The sequence below is a fragment of the Toxorhynchites rutilus genome, chromosome 2 (genome assembly GCF_029784135.1).
Source record: "Toxorhynchites rutilus septentrionalis strain SRP chromosome 2, ASM2978413v1, whole genome shotgun sequence".
NCBI classification, from domain to species: domain Eukaryota; kingdom Metazoa; phylum Arthropoda; class Insecta; order Diptera; family Culicidae; genus Toxorhynchites; species Toxorhynchites rutilus.
Window position 1 is genome coordinate 185684162 of NC_073745.1, and position 16210 is coordinate 185700371.

A 16210-nucleotide genomic window follows, 5' to 3' on the forward strand; every position below is an offset into this window, starting at 1 on the left:
TAGCACACAAATCGACAGAACAAATGTATGGGACAAAAGGAAGTTCTTCCAGTTTTCATGAATTTAAACCTTTTAGAATTAAGCGAATTGTAATTTATAGCATATCAAACAAATCTTAGGGAATTTCCGATTCGATTGTTATGCAAATCATGAGAATTCGTTCACAGTGAAAATATTTATTAACGTTAACATTATTTCATAAAAATGTGACCTGTTTTCTGATTTGGCACCCTTCCTGAAAGACTTAGTTCTACGTCAACAACGTTTTATGAAGAAAAGTGAAAATCGTCAAAAAGTAACATGGGACAACTATGCGTAGAACTGCAGTGCTGTTCGCGATATTCTACAACGATGTGTCGTTTATTCTAACATCCGGCTGTGTGTCAATCTACGCAGACGACTTGAAGATTTATTTGTCTATCAAAACTCTTGAGGATTCTCGTCGACTACCTGCACATGAGAAGCATCAGGATTGAGCGGATTCAAAAATGCTTTATTCGTCTGCCTTGGCGTGACCACCGGAACCTGCCGCCATATGTAGCCAAATGTCGCTTGCTGAATCTGGATATACTTGAGAGACGAAGGCGTATTCAACAAGCTACTTTCATTGCCAAGCTTCTTCGTGGTGAAATTGATGCGCCTCACTAGCTCGAGATGGTGAGTTTTTCGTGCTCCCAGCAGAATTCTACGATCCTCGTATTTGCTGCAACCGCTTCCACATCGATCATCGTTTGGGCCACATGAGTCGATCTCGGGAATGATCCGTACGTTTTCGTCAGTAGAACAGCTCTTGTTTTTGTAGAACCATCACTACGCTTCAAAAACAGAATTGTGAACTCCGATGTGCTTAATATTGTATTTTGATGTTTTATTTTTAAGTTTTGAATCATAAGGACAATGCCAGATGAGTTTATTTTCAAACAATGAACAATATCCATGTGAGACAGTTTTGCGAGGAATGTTAGCCCAGGTTCCGTTCCAGCACAAATATCGTACGTGCCATTCCGCTTTAAATTGAATACGAAAAATTTTCAATGGTGCTTCTTTCGTGTAACAACTCGGCTCCTGGAGTGAATAAGATAAAGTTCAATATATTGAAGAATCTAACCGATTCTGTCAAATGACTATGCTGAACTTGTTCAACAAATTTCTAGAGCTAAACATTGTTTCGCATGATTTGAGACAAGCTAGAGTTATATTCTGCGATCACAATTCGCATTCGTAAATTACTGGAGAAAATGATTCTTTCTTATTTAGACAAATTGGTTGAAACGAACAATTTGCTTTCAGATACGCAGCTTGGGTTCAGAAGAGGTAAAGGAACGAATGATTGTCTAGCGTTGCTTTCGTCTGAAATTCAAATAGCATTTGCTCGTGAAGAACAAATGACTTCGACTTTCCTTGATATCAAAGGGGTTTTTGATTCTGTTTCTATTGATATGTTAACAGATAAACCTCATAATTGTGGACTTTCGCCAACTTTAAATAATTATTTGTATAACTTGCTGTCAGAAAAATACATGAGTTTTGTCCACTAAGCAGACTAAGCTACATGGGCCTTCCACAAGGATCATGTTTGAACCCCCTATCATATAACTTTTATCTTAATGATATCGACAATTGCCTTTCGGGACATTACACGCTACTTGCGGATGATGGAGTGGTTTCCATGTGGATTCCACATTTTCGATAGTGGATATTTTGGACAATTTGTCCCCATGGGCTATCAAGCTGGGTATCGAATTCTCTACGGAGAAAACAGAGATGGTAGTTTTTCTTCTAAAAAGCACAAACCCGCAAAATTTCCGCTTAATTTATTCGGCCAAAAAATAACCCTCTCTATGAATTTAGAATATCTTGGTGTCTATTTTGATTCTAAATGTACCTGAGGGAGGCATATTGCGTATCTGAAACAGAATTGTCTGCAGAGATACAACTTCCTCAAGACAATAACTGGGACATGGTGGGGTGCTCATCCAGGAGACCTCATAAGTTTATACAAAATAACGATATTATCGATCCTCGAGTACGTTAGTTTTTGCTTCCGAACGGCACCTAGGACTCATATTCTAAAGATGGAGCGGATATAACATCGTTGCTTGCGTATTGCTTTGGGTTGCATGCAATCGTCCCATACGATGAGTCTTGACGTTATGGCTGGAGTGCTTCCTCTGTCTCTTCGATTCATACAACTATCATACAGATATCCCATTCGCTATGAGATTATGAATCCATTAGTAATTGATAATTTCGAAGAACTTCTTTGATTGAATCCAGAGTCAAGGCTCACCACCTTATAGGCTGAGTTCATTCCACAAGGTTTGCAAATTTCGCCATGCATCATAAACCAAGACTGTCTAGCGAACTTCTGTGGTTCCGCTGTCATTTTTTTAATCATGCAATATTCCAGAACATACACGTTTTGTGTTTATCTCACGGATGTTTTCGTCGAAATTTCGCGAAGCAAGTTCTGATAGAAAGTTTTTTACTGATGTATCATACATCAATGGTTCCACTGGTTTTATCATAAAGGGTGTGTCACATCAAATTGCATCACGGAAAAAACGCTGTAGAATTTAATTTTTAGGAATTATGTCTTCAGCTTTCGCTTATAATCAAATAAGAGTGTATAGATCACGTTGGCCATGCTTCACTGTCAATTTTTCGTAAATTTGGAAAAATGTCGTCGAACGAAAAAGGGCGTCGTGAATTAATCCTGCGCACTCATTTCGAGAATCCGGAGTTGTCACATCGGGACATCGGTAAGATGCTGGGAATCGTCCAATCCACGGTCAGCAGAGTACTAAAACGATACTTCGAGAACCTAACCATCGACCGGAAGGTGAAGAACGGCAAAAATGGATGCTCCGTCAGTGAAAAAGATCACAAGCGCAGTTTAGACGTGATCCGAGAAGTTCGGTCCGGGATGTCGCCAATAAGCTGAATTTGTCAAGTTCATTCGTCCAGCGGACCAAGCAGCGGAAGGGCCTGCGTACATACAAGGTTCAGAAGGCTCCTAACCGCGACGAAAGGCAAAACATGGTGGGGAAGACGCGAGCCCGGAAGCTGTACACCGAAATGCTGACGAATTCGTGCCAAAGGAAATGAATCCGCCCAACGCGCCGGAGCTTCGCCCAATAGAGAAATATTGGGCGATTATGAAGCAGGCCCTCCGGAAGAACCCAAAAGTTGTCAAATCGGAGGCGGACTTCAAGAGAAAATGGATTCCTGTTCAAAAAAACTACAACCTGACGTTGTACAGAACCTTATGGACGGGGTAAAGAGGAAGGTGCGAGCATACGGGCTTGGGCTCGAAGTATGAATAAAAAGAAAATGCCAAAAGTTGTTTAATAGTTTTTATTTTACTGTCTAAAATTTTCAAAAGGATCGGTCTACTGGGCGAATTTCTACAGCGTTTTTTCCGTGATGCAATTTGATGTGACACACCCTTTATTCAATGAAAACTTCAGTGCCTATTATAAATTGAGAAATCCCTTCTCTGTGTATGTTGCGGAAATGGCTATCACGCTTTGGAGAAAATTAAATCTTTATCGATTGATAACTATTTTATCTATTCAGATAGCCTCAGCTCAATAGAAGCTATAAGTTTGATAAAAGCAATAAGAGCCTTATGTTATTTTCTTATGAGAATAATATAGCACTTGGGTAGACTAGTCGAAAAAGCTTATATGATGACCAACTGACCGACCTTACGCTCAACCGGTGAAGCATGCTGGTTTAAATTGTGGAGTTGCGAGATGTACTCCCTTTGCCAACGCTTTAAGTAGTGTTAAACAATCTGTTGCAGCTGTTGATAGTGTTCGAGCCTATTTGTTGGAACGTTTGTATAGTTCGGATCTAGAAACGCCAGCAACGAAGATCCGGTGAGAAAGTGATCAGGATCAGAACATCCATCTCATCTGGGTCCTCGTAGAGAGGTGTCACTGGGCGAGAGTTCATAGCCGCCTCACACTGACCAAGGATGTTTGTCATAATCTCGAAAGATAACCAAAATTGTTCGAAAAGTTTCACCAGTGAAGATTCAACGGACTTAACTGCAGCTTACCGAAAACCACCGAAGTTAAGAGCTCTCGGTGGAATAAATTTCCACACGATTCCACTCCGTGCAGATTCGTTGTTAATGATAGTTGGGTTAGCGGAACCACGATGAAGAGCGGCGGTTAATTTGGCTGTCGACAAAACACCCACTAGCTCCAACAGAACAGCCTTGAAGCACACGCAGACAACGATGTAGGCGTTTACGCTGCTACTTTCCGGTGAACTGACTTGAGGTAGATTTGACTACAGTAATCTACCCCAGTGGTGGCAGAAGGTCGAGCTAGATAAGTTTGAGGACGAGGAAGCTGTCCGGAAGTTTCGGTGACAGCGACAGTGTTGCTTCGGAAATAGCGGATACAATTCCGGTAAATAGAGCTTGCCAGAGACATGCCATTCCGGGAGCAATATTCCTGGTGAACTTGTGCGAGTGTCATGCGTGGGCCAGCGAGAACAGAGAGCTGATGGGAGGACGATTGGTGGATTTCAGCACACGCGGAGTACGCCTTGCTGATCGAGAAACAGATTGAGGAGTTTAAGCGATGAGCGGACGGGAACGACGCGATGATTGAAAGCCTCTTAAGTTCTGTGGTGAACGCTTCCTGCTTCCGTTCTAAATGGTCTTCCGAGGGGTATTTAGACCGTGTGGCATTATTTCAGTACTGGTCGAGCAGCGAAGTGAACCGACGAAGACGTTCCGCACGATTCCTCGTAACTTTACTCCAGAGTGTGTGAGAGACGGTTCGCAGCTTACGTCGGCCAGACATAGGCTGATGATCGCAAAGCAAAGGACACCATCGACTCGGACCAAAACCAAGCTTCAGTTTCTTCCATCTTTAGCAGATTTCGTACCTTGTGGTAGAGTTTCGCTGCCAGCAACGTCCCGCAGAACAACACTCACCATATGCCGTCTCCGATGCGTCCGATAAGATGTGAAATTGCACCAGGAGTGGCTGCGAACAGAAAGCGAAGCGGTCAACCGTCACTTTGAAAAGGAGGGGAAGTAAAACTGTGAGGAAAAAGCCCACGTTATAACTGGCCTGATTAGACCGAGTGTGTCGAAATATCTTACAATGACCGAATATATCTATCACTTAGTTCAGCAACCGAATATGCTGAAAGTCGAGACGGCGATACCAAGTACATCCGGATCAGGATTCCAAGTGACCCCTAGCGCCTTCACCTGCTTCTATTTGTCGAACATCAACATCTTTTGCGTTTCCCAAACCTCCGAAGACACACCTTCCAGCTCGCCTTCCATTCTAGAATGCTATTTTCGCAAACAAAAACTACTCTTGGTAACAGCTATTCAAGTTTCTACCTCAGCAGGAGCGTTTTTTTCTCAGAATAAGAGACGTCGATGTAATCGTCTACATATTAATATTTTACAATGCGCATCACCTTCGCCTTCCGCCAAATGTCGAAGCGATCGAGTGGCGAGAAAAGCAAAGTGTGATAAACCAAAAATTACCTGATGTAGGTCGTAGATCCTGATAGGATCGAATGAAGAGAATTACCCGAGAATGCGTTGGAATGGTCGTCCGAATGTTATCTGACAACAATTCGTTCTCTCCAGAATTTAGTTTTACATAATTTGATACTATTTGTAAGCCAACTTGGCAGCCTACAAGCCAAGCCTACTGAAGCCAAGCGTAAGACCAGATCGAATAATTGATCCTGAATAACCGGCCCCGTCAACAGTGCGTCGTTAAAGTAATAATAACTGGGACAACCAAATTGTGTCGCATTGTCTCGCTGCACCGCTTAAGAGGAGTTTCATCACACTTAACACGTTATCCATCTGAATCATTCGCCGTACCACCTTCCCTTAGGTTTCAGATCACCATGTCGACACTCTCTCGTTTTGAGATCCAAATCGTCCTTCGGTATCGCGTAAGAACGTGACATTGAAATGGTTTTCGCAATCGATCTCTACCTGTGAGAGTAGCGGTTCCTTCCGAAGTTTATTCTTCAGTTCCAATGAGTTGCCAACTGCCACTTGACAATTTGAGATTCGATTCATTTCAATTAGGTTTACCTTTTCTGGTTTAACCTAACCGAAAAATATGCTGTCGATCAATGGAAGCCCGTTGTCTTCTTAAATGGCCCACTGTCCAAAAAAGACCCTTGCCAGAGTGACCGCCCGTTGTAGTCGTCTTCCACTGACACAGGAACCGTGGAAATGAAGACTCGATGTTCTGTTGCTATGTTGGATGTAAAACTGTAGCCACTGAGCTCTGCTCCGTTTGGAAAGAATCGTCTGCTGAAACTACGTGTGTTGAAGAGCTGGATTGTTACCAATTTGTTGACGGCGCCTGTGTTGGTAGCCTGTTAAAAAAGTGGAGTTGAAACCTGTTTCTTACTACAAGCGTGACAAAGTACAGCATTCAGCATCCGCGTCTGTTCTTCAAGAAACTCCAAAACGTCCGTATCTTTGTAGACCGCACGCTCCTCCCAGTCCTTCATCGACGCATCATGAAGTTTCAACACAAACTAGGCGCGATGACCGCTTTGGAAGTTCGCATTTGTATTACAATGTAGAATGACGATTAACGACGACCAAAATGGCGTATTCGATACCCCTTTGACCTTAGGTAAATGCATTGGAGATGGTAAAAATCGGATAGCGGTCACTTCCATGCAAATCGTCTGCTTTGTTCCACCCTAGGCTGCCTCTAGTCATGATTTAGAGGAGATAAACCTCAATGATTAGGCTTTGTAGTTTATTATAGCTATTCAGCCATTCCATGTCAAACCCATAAAGTGGTTCTCAGATTTTCGTGCAATGTTGTAGATTTGTTCCTTATTGCAAAATATTTAACCTGTATGTTTTCATTTTTTCGTTACGGTAACTATTTCCATCTTAGGGTGGTTTTTCTCATTTTTTTCCAAAAATGACTTCTTTTAAAAACTGATAACTTTTGATCTACTGGACCGATTCAGATGATCGATAAATAAAATTGAAGCTGGTCTTTTCAGGAAAAAATACTACAGTTGCAGGAAATTTGAATTTACAGTTTTCAAGGTCTCGAGATCAAGGGCGCTATATTTTTATTGTATCTTTTCTGAAAGCTGAGGTTTTTTTTCATAACATATACAAGAATCAGAGATGTGTTATTTTTCATTATGAATTTTCATATTTAACCAATGGTCTGAATAAAATCATAACTTCCGAACTGCTGGACCGATTCTGATGATCAATATATCAAATTATAGCAAATTAACTCTTCTTGAATGGCGTTAACGTGGAACTTTTGCTATCTCAACGTATGCATTAACTAGCGTTATTTATTAATACTTAGCTGAGATTGCTTAAGCCAAATAACTCGCCTTGAATGTATTCCGAGTGGCAAGCTCTAGAATACGCCTGACCACAGTGCAAGTCGAAGGAAATTTCTCTGACGAAAAATCCCCCGGTCAGAACGGGAATCGAACACCCGGCATGATAATGTGAGACGCTAACCACTCGGTCACGGGTGCACTAGCAAATTAACATGTCTTCTTTAAAAATATAAAACATGCAGAAAATTGGATGTTGTTTTCCTAAATTATTGATTGTATTTGATTTTATAGCTTACAAGGTTTCGGTACCGAGGCCGCTATATTTTTTATATTTTTTGTGAAAGCTAAGGTTTTTTTTACATTACATATTCAAAAACCAGAGATGTATTATTTTTCGTTTTTAATTTATGATATTTCAAAATTAACATTCGTTCAATATTTCTATGCAACTAACATCCAATTAATTCACAAGTGTGATATTTTTTTCAAAAAAGGCTAGCTAATGTGATTTAATTTAAGTTATGAATTTTTGAAAAAAGTCATTTTTGGGATAAAGGGGAAAAATAATTTATTGACCTTCTGTTTAATTTTAAAAATCATAACCTAAAAAAGAAAAATAACACATTTCTGATTTTCGGACACGTAAAAATTAAATATATAGCGCTCTTGGTCCCGAGACCATGGAGAGTATAAAAAACAAATACAATCGAAAATTACGAAAACAATATGCAAAATTCAAATTTTTTTTGCAAAAGTAATATTTTTTCAAACGAGGCAATCTAATTCGCTTTCATTTGATATATTGATCATCTGAATCGGCCCAGTAGCCCAAAAGTTATGAGTTTTTGAAAAAAATAATTTTTGGAAAAAGAGGAAAATTGAGTTTTCGGACCATCCTAAAATGGATATGGCCACCTTAGTGAAAAAATAAAGAAATATGCGATAAGGAACAAAACTACCACTTTTCACCGAAATCCGAGAACCACTATATCGGTTTGGCATGGAATGGCTGTATTAAAGGGGTATTCTTGTGTAGAGACACGAATTTCGAACGTTTTTCCGAGTTCCATTAAAATAAAAAAACGAAGAATATTGTTACTATCCATTATATCACTATTTGTTCATCTATCTGTTAACAATAAAACAAAAATATTCATAACTAGAATAGTTAAAAGCTGATAAAGTGAGGAGGTTCAAAAAAAAGTTGTGCCATGGCGTACACGATTCCAGCCCATCTGGTTATCTGAAACAAAATAATCTAACAGATTCTGAATCAGTAAAGATGCCGCTATTGCATGATCCTCGGACAAGTCAAAAACATCATTTTTGATAAAATGGTGGCCGTTTGAAAAACAAAATGCAGTTTAAAACGTTTTTTCTTACGTTTTTCGATTTTCGAAAAATAGTAAAATTTAAAAATGTAATTTTTCATAGGTTCATGCGATAGAGAGATGTCTGCAGATTGTATCCATATAAATCCATTGATATGAATCGGTTCAGTAGAACTTGAGATATCGTGTACGCCAGTATAAAAAAAACAGTTTCGAGAAAAACGCGTTTGAAATTCTTTGTTATGACCGAAGCAGGTTAGATTCTAGGATATATTTTTGAATGCCTAAACTACAGAAATATGAAGGAACATTTTTTTGATTTTTTTCAAATTTCTAGACTAGAATACTTCCTTCAAATTTCGAGTGCATGTATCTCAAAAAAAGAAAAAGGCATTAGTTCGTAAAATAATCGTGATCATGTTAGAAGAAGTTATTTCCATAGAAAGTTGTAGTTTTAATTTCTTCTTTTCATCAAGTAAGGTACTAAATTTTTTGCAAGAGAATGATACTGATTATTATTCCACAAGATGCTCCAAAATAAATAAACTGCTAGTCATTATAATGATGTGTAACGTTTCGTACGTCAATGAAATTTTAACATCTTAGTTTGAATGTCTACATATTTTCTAAGAATATCGAACCAAAATATATCGAAGAAAAAAATACTAAAATAATGTTCGGACAGATTAAAAAAAGAGACAAATATTTATTACTTCCGTTCTCGAAGAGGACTGATTTCGTTTGATTCCATCAGGACATACCGCTGTGGACATTTCACCATTTTTCGCAATCACTAAACTTCTTAAACTCCACTATCCACTTTCTCAATATTAAGCTGGTTAGCATAACAAATTTGAAACAGGAAACCGAGGAAGATTCGCCAGACACTCCGCATTCTTTCAACTGATTTCCTCCATCCTTCGTAAAGTGCAATCACTCTGATCAAAAATGCCTTCAGTTTCATGCTCAAACACAATCAATTTAATTTTCACCACCAGTCGTGTTTCCGATCCAATTTCTCTTTACTCACTTTTTTCTCAAATAGCCGCTGATTTTTTTTTCGCTTCGTTTCAACAGATCCTTCAAATAATGCACACGGTGGAGGAGAGTTCGGAAACACTTTCGTTTGCCACCGAACCCGTGATTGCCAGTTTAGCAAACGTCTTAGCATATCAGGTGAGTACCGAATCACAATACCTCTAATGTCAATCTGCATTACGAGGGTTGAATGGGATCAATTCTAATTCATATTGCTATTCGTTCCATTCTCTATCGAGAGTCCAATGTTTCGTTTATTGTCATATTTTCTGTAGATTGAAATACTTGAACTGGATTATGTTCTCTCGGGAAGTATCGTGTAAAAAAATGCGAACGGTATGAAACAAACATCGCACAGATAACACTTCTTAACAAGACTTATCGAGTTGTGTGATTTTGACAACGCTGCTTTCATCAATGATAATGCGAGTATAACTTTAAAACCGGATTTTCCTCTATGCAGTAAAGCTGGAACAATAGAAAATTATTACTTGGAAGTTTTCCAAGTAAAGCCTGAATATATTTGAGTTCAAAAGTTCATTGTTGCTTGGCAATTTTCTGCTACAAATATATTCGATTGAAGAATTTTCGCCAAATTATCAATATCATGTCACAAAGTTATGGGGTGAACGGAAATCAAATGAAAACAAGTGATAAAGAATTCACCTCAACAATGAAAAACTCTCAAACCCAAAGCAACACGCCATAGATGAAAGTCACCTAATTATCCGAAATAACTTACGCCTTCCACAAGTTCACTGAAGCGAAGATTCCTTCTGCAAGTTCAAAACCATACCACGGGACTGAGGTGTGTAATAAACGACGCCAGACAATAAAAGAACCAAAGAGGTGTGATAAAGGAACTTGGGAAACGCTGTACTTCACTTCATTATCAAGCGCGGCCCATAAAACATTCCGCGAATTAAGATAAAAATTTAATGAAACAAGAGTGGTCTCGATGCGTCCCGTTACCGGCGCGTGATACCAAGCAAAGAGTATCGGAAAAGAACCGGAGACATTTCATAAAAATGAGGGAGGAAACATTCCACAAAGTGCTTAAATGCTTCGAAATAAGCAATTCAACGAATTGCGGCGGCCAACTGTTAGGCAAAAACGTCTTCCCATTAGCCAAGGGTTTGGCTCTGTTTTGTAACTGTTCACCCCGAACAATAAAAAGATAAATAATCCTTAGAAGTAACGAAATTCTAACCACAAACCTTTATTTGAGAAACGTTGGAGCAAGCCGTGTTGCCTGATGAATAGTTGGAACAGAAAACCGATATTATCGTGATACGTTTTTAATCACCCGTTTTAAATTCTGCTATTGCCATTGAATATTAATGCCATAAATTAATGATTGTAAAAATTACGCCGCACTCAAATAAAATTGGCTCAGTGGTTATTTTCGATTTTCAACAGTTTTTAAAATGAAGTTGAGTTGGTAAGATCTAATTTGTGATAAAACTAACTTTGAAGATGAATTAAACTGTGAAACAAACATTAGATCGCATACTATTCAATCTCTGCTAGAAAAATGTTTGGATGCTCAATGAATCAGACGAGAAAATTGTGATTATCCCATTAACCAAGATCAAAATACAACTTTTTTGCTCGAAATACATTCATAAATAAGACTAGATGTATCGTATCAAATATAAAGACAGAATAATGATCGTTGTCATAATCATTCATTTTCATAATAATCAGTATAATTTTCATTATGTTCTTGGTGCAATTTTGCTGGTATAATCAACCACAGAAAGTAGTAACAATGCGTGAAGTCAAGTTCAATCCACCAGTTCAACTTCCATCAATAGAGCTAAAGATAAAAGTTGCAAGCTCAAATTAAGGGAATGTTGGTGAAGGAAGCTTGAAGGAAGGGGTATTTCTACATTGCAAAAGTTTTCAAGAGGTTCAAGTAGCTACGGATTTATGAATATTCCAGCAACTAATCTCTAAAAATATAAATGTTTAAAAAAACAACAATTCCACATATCAAATATCATATTAGCACGTGCGCATATATCTGACAACACTTCGTCTTCTAGCAACAGCAGAAGAAAAAGGGAAAAAGAGGAAAAACATAGCCCAGGAGGATTTCCAGGGTTGGAACAAAAAACGGTTCCCAACAGAAAGCAACAAGTCGCTTTCACACTTTTCTCATTAAAATGCCACTCGTGGTTGTAAGCCCGGAGCTGCCTCGGCATTTAGGACGAAGTGATATGCATGGCAGAAAGAAGAAGAGTGGCACTTTCCAAGATGCTTGCATACGCTCGGTAAGTGGGAAACACTTACAAGGAAAGCGGTCCCCCGGCCGCGTCAACTCAGGTCGCATAATTGAAGATGATGGATGTTATGGTATTCTTTCCTTCAGTTCGCCTTCGGATTATTTCCGCTTGAGTTGAATGCTTAACACTCGGCAATAAGGAAATTAATCGATTAAACAACGAGGTTTTAGCGCCATTATGTGACAGTCTAAGCAGACGAGATGTACGAGTAAGCTATTTTCCAATATAATTTGAGCTATATAGTTGGGAGATTGTTTCCATTCTTCTCGGTTCACCTGCATGAAGCTTGTACGAAAAGAAATAAAAAATGTTAGTGTTTATTCATTCTTCGTTAAGGGGAAATCCCTACCTGGAAAATAGTAAAATTCAAATTTTAAATTTTTACATTTTTGGGTGGCTTCAACACCCAAACTAGCGTTGTCAGAAAACGTTTCATTTTCGGCAGAAAAAAAAAGCCTTTGCGTGTCCTGAAGCGTCAAGTAAACAAATAAAATCATCTGTCTCAAAAGCTTCAAAATGTTTGTATGTATGGAAGCAGACATCTCTTTCTTTTTTTTCATCTTTTTTGGGATTACACCCAAAAAAAAGTCCAAGCGATGTCAACGGTGGTCGAACCAAGGCCGACCAGAATGTAAGGCTGTATTACATGAACACGCGATCCACATAGCTACTGGTGCTGTTGGGTAAATGCGTGATAATATTACACCTCATTAAAAGAATAAAGTTGGAAAGTATTTTCTATGAGTAAAAAGTGAATTTACGATTTTTGCGGCAAAAATTTGGGAAAAAATATCATATAGTCGCCATTTGGAATTTTTTGACGGAGGACTACGTTTTTCATTTCTGTACCGGGGTGTAAGTTCAAAGTTTCGAAAACAAAAAAGTGACACTGGACTGCAAGGTTTTGAACGTTAATACCTCTTTTCCGGCTGATCGGAGTGGTATGATAATCATTTCATTCGAAAGACAAAATGTCCATGAGTTATATGATTGTTAATTATTGACCCGAAAACTTATTTCAATAGCTTTGAAATTGCTTAGAAATCAGGTTATTGAAACCGTATATAAACTCGCATAAGCTCTGGAAATCCATCCAGTTGATGCGACGATGTGAGATGAGGACAGTCGCACTCAGACGTCTATGCATTATGGTCTTCTTTTCCAATTTCATTTCTCTTCTGCAGTTGAACCGAACGGATGACTACAAAACATGACGCTTCCTTTGCTTTCGTTCATTCCTACCTCTACTCTCGCACCGTGAGGACTCGTTTCATCGGGAATCTACCGGTGGTGAAGCAGCACAGGAAAGCGCACCAGCACCAGCAGGAAGTTTGCAGAAGCCGCATCGCTACCGACCGGGAACCGTCGCTTTGCATGAAACTCATCGCTATCAGACGTCGACCGAATTGCTGATCCGCAAGCTACCGTTGCAGCGTTTGGTTCGTGGAATTGCCCAGGACTTCAAAACCGACTTGCGCTTCCAAAGTTCCGCGGTTATGGCACTGCTGAAGGCCTATTCGAAGATACCAATGTGTGTGCTATCCACGCAAAACGCATCACATCCTGCCCGAGGACATCCAGCTGAACCGTGCTAATACCTTAGCATATAATCAACGGCCCTTTTCAGGGACACCAAATTTATGGATTAAAGTTCAAAGAAGTTTTTGCAGGCCGAACTGAAAGGAGCATTTAGCGAAAATCGTGGTGTCGATGATAATTCGATACCGATGGGTACCATTGACTATGGATTTGATAGTGAAGAACACGATAAGATATGGTGTAGTGGATATTATCGAAGTGGATATTATATTACATATCAGTATTTGTTTACGAATGCTGCAATCGATCGTCGTTATTGGGAAGGGTGTCTTATTTTTACTGTGTTATTCCGAGGAGGAATCCATTCCTTCCAAGTGTTCATAATCCTGCTAATCACCTTATTCGAAAAATGAAATGTCTAAGATTTATATGCTTGTTACTTTTTTATTGCTAAGTCAACGTTAGTCCTACGTCCACTTTGCGATTATATCAAAGATATAACCCACTTCTAGCTTTTTTGTTTGATTTCGAAAAAAAACCGCGTTAGAGAATATATTTTTACGTATAATATTTTAGCCAAACTGAATCGGCCGTATAGTAACCGAAAAAAAAAGTTTCACCAGTGAGGTACCGACTTTTAGAAGGCTTTCGCGCACAACTACTAGCGACAAATACATCCTCAAAGATATCCAATTCAAACACACGATCAAATCTCAAATCCTAATAAATCGTCAAAAACCCTCTCCTTGTCTCTTCTTGACAAAATTTCTGTCATTGATTTGAAAAAAGAGGAATATTGCAAATCGTGGATTATGCACTAAAATACATTTCTCCGATTCTATCTTTTGCTGATTATTATTTCACTAACCACTCACTATCGTTCTGCTACGTTATTCTAAACCAAAATGTGAAGATCGATATCAATTAAAAAATCAGGCCACCCGAGATATTCGAATGTTAGAGATCCGCCACACGGGTCCAAAGATCAAAAAGAGATTCTGTAGTGTTTCGCGTCTCGCCAAGCGTATCCATCAATTTTCTTTACCAACTATAATCCAATTGGTGGAAAGTGACGTACCCAGAGTTTAGTGTAGAAGCATTTGAATTTGGCAAATATAAATTATAATATTTAAATCTTAATAAATTTTAACTATTCAAATTGAACTAGGGTGTCAAAAAGCAAAGATAATGAAGAACAATAATGAGAACACCCATGTCGTGCCTACGTGCATTGGTCAAGTTTGAAAAAAAGGTAAACGTATTTGAAAAAGATCTGATTTATTGAAATTAAAAATACATTGCCCATTGTTGAAAAAAATAGTGAACATTTTAACACGATCCGTAACGCTTGTATTAATAAAAATTTGAAAAACCATGATTTCACGTGATACGAACACGACCACTCATGTGAACAGACGTTGTAGTGTTCAAATATCTAACTAAGTCTCAGAGTGTCGATTTTTGACAAAAAAAATGAGATGACAGTAGCTCTCGACGTTTTATGCAATTTTAAGATATTGGCATCACGTTTTTTTTGAAAATCCCGATTTCTTTTACTCCCCACTTGGGTGATTTTTCGATTCTCCAAAAACTTGAACTGTGACCGCTTTGTGCCACTCTCTCTTAAGTTCAATTGAGCTGATATTTTGCATAGGATGTTTTTTCGAGGAGGTGGACTTTTTTATGGGGTAAATTTTTGATATTCGAGATGAGCTTTTCCATTGGCACATCAATCATCAATTTCAATTCAAAAGACGGGCTTATTCGAGATAGTCGAAGTAACTACTCCTTCACTCTGCGATGTTATAACAGTTCGGCTGAAAAGTTCATAAGGTTGACGTCTAGATGGCGCCTCTTGTAAAAAAAAATCTACTCAGAGAAGGGTAGTCAGATTATATTTTTCATTTTTAACGCTGCTATCCCTTGAATTATATATATTCATATAGACCGCATGGTTTGACTAGCATGTTTCAGTATTCTTCTCGTCTCAACGATTCGTCTCTCAATCATCACCAATGCTAGCCAAAATATGAAGTTTCATAATTACGAATAATGCATTACCGGTAAATTTGAAACTGTAGAATTCATATCAGGAATCTACAGCTACAGGAATCGACTCTAATATCAAGTCAAAACGAAGAAACTGTCAGCAGCACAGTTGTTGTTTGAAACAACAACAGTTCATCTTTCGGTTTCAAGTAACAAGCATTGTTATATTCATTTTTCGGGTAGCTAATACATTACCCACTTGATTTTGATAAAATATCAAAAAATTACATCGAACTACAGCAACATCATTTAGTACACTAGTCATGTTGCTTAGATTCTATTTTGGCAACATCTAATTTTTGGATATGTTACCAACATTTCATGTAGCCCAAAAAACAAACCGTACCCGAATTTATTTTGGTATGAATTTCCAAGTATCCCATCGCTAGAATAAAATACCATGTAATAGGTCTTCTTTACGACCTTTTTGTTATTCATCTTATAATTTGTGAAATAATAGAATAGGCATAGGTTTGAACAGCGCTAACCGCCCACTTGAATTTTGGTTGTGGTACAGATATGCACCTGAAAAAAAGCCCTGTAAACCTGATTCGCTCCATTTAATACCATATTAAACCACCGTTCATTTCTCCTGTTGCACATGTTTTCGTATCATATTTGTGACGC

The 16210-nt window shown here is 38.5% G+C and overlaps 1 protein-coding gene across 12 annotated transcripts in view; it reads left to right on the forward strand.

The window, feature by feature from the left end:
- LOC129770241 (SCY1-like protein 2) overlaps positions 1-16210 on the forward strand; it is a 295540-nt gene that overhangs the window by 121841 nt on the left and 157489 nt on the right. For 11 of the 12 annotated variants that reach the window (XR_008742068.1, XR_008742069.1, XR_008742072.1 and 8 more), the window contains one exon: positions 9747-9845. Coding sequence is in view for 6 of the 12 variants with exons in the window: in XM_055772942.1 (XP_055628917.1) it covers positions 9747-9845 (99 nt within the window). In the remaining 6 variants the exon portion in view is untranslated. Of the gene's footprint in view, positions 1-360; positions 658-9746; positions 9846-16210 lie in introns of those variants that run through there. The other variant, XM_055772945.1, reaches the window with a different exon arrangement.